General features: G+C 40.7%; 1 protein-coding gene across 4 annotated transcripts in view; it reads left to right on the top strand.

Moving 5' to 3' along the window:
* Positions 775-1,099, top strand: part of LOC107630418 (nudix hydrolase 14, chloroplastic) — a 3,467-nt gene continuing 3,142 nt past the window's right edge. Inside the window, exon 1 of one of the 4 annotated variants that reach the window (XM_021121436.1) lies at positions 775-1,096. In XM_021121436.1, the coding sequence (XP_020977095.1) occupies positions 886-1,096 (211 nt within the window). In that variant the 5' untranslated portion in view covers positions 775-885. The remainder of the gene's footprint in view (positions 1,097-1,099) is intronic. The other 3 variants (XM_021121428.1, XM_021121431.1, XM_016333537.2) reach the window with 3 other exon arrangements.

Genomic DNA, 1,099 nt, shown 5'->3' with positions numbered 1-1,099 from the left:
CTACTTCAGCAATAACTCCTAACATGTTCCCAATATGAATGGCTGTTTCCTTGCTCATGTAATCAACAGGAATACCATGAACTTGAACCCAAAATTCCATAAAATCATTATTAACTTCAAACACAGATTCACCTTCAGTCTAAAGTCGAAGATTAATTAGATTACCTCTCACATTCCACGGTCCATTCTGAAGTATTTGCAGCCCTTTTTTCCTGTCTTTAAAGCTAAAAAGTATCTTCTTTAATCCTATCTCAGTGACAGTTACTTCTGGTGGATTGCCCACATTCCCAATAAAGCATTTCTGCGAGCCTTGTAACCTATCTCTTTGTCAGAGATAACTATGTTAAAACAGTCGACTTTGAATCCTAGTTCCCCTGGTTTGTTGAGACTGATTACTTTTCCTTCTATAAAGTCCATGTCCAACTTTACTCTCACTTACTGTTGCTTCTTTCTTGTAGGTTCTATGTCTGTGTTTTGCTACTAGTGGTGAAGCTAAAGAAAAGAGATTGATAAACTAGTTAGAATGCTGGTGTAAATGTAGGTTGATGAGAACTCCCTATTGGAGAAGAACCTAGTGTTCTAGAAGAACTCTCCTATTGAAAGAGAAAATTCTCCTATTGAGACTACAATGTGAAGAGTCATTTTTTTTTTAACAAGCTTGATAACAACAGTATGAATCTTTGTACTACATTGGACCTTGCGTCATTCAAAACTTTCACCACAACCCGGCCTACCCATTTTCATAATTGGGCCTAGGAAAGTCCCTGCTCATTCAGCCCCAATAATCACGACACTTGGACACGTGTACAGCAGAGAAGAGAAGTGATTCTTTCTAGCTGCTTGCCAGGTGTAGCTGTAGTAGGGGAAGCTTGAGCTGCTTCTTCAATGGCTGTGGCTATTCGCAGTGCCTCCGTCGTATTGAAGAAGAAGTTCAGTCCGCTTGACGCTCATAATAGTAGTATTTGGAGGAAGAAGAAGGGTTTCATCTGCAAGATGTCGACCAGCGAGTCACCGAACTTGAGTCACAGTATCACGCTCCCCAATAAAAAGTCCGAACCCGTTCGCATTCTAGCTGAACCCGGTGTCTCCTCTTCTGTTT

This window comes from Arachis ipaensis, chromosome B01 (genome assembly GCF_000816755.2).
Source record: "Arachis ipaensis cultivar K30076 chromosome B01, Araip1.1, whole genome shotgun sequence".
In the NCBI taxonomy this organism is placed as follows: Eukaryota; Viridiplantae; Streptophyta; class Magnoliopsida; order Fabales; family Fabaceae; genus Arachis; species Arachis ipaensis.
The sequence above is the reverse complement of the archived record's forward strand: the minus strand, read 5'-3'. Positions and strand labels throughout refer to the sequence as shown.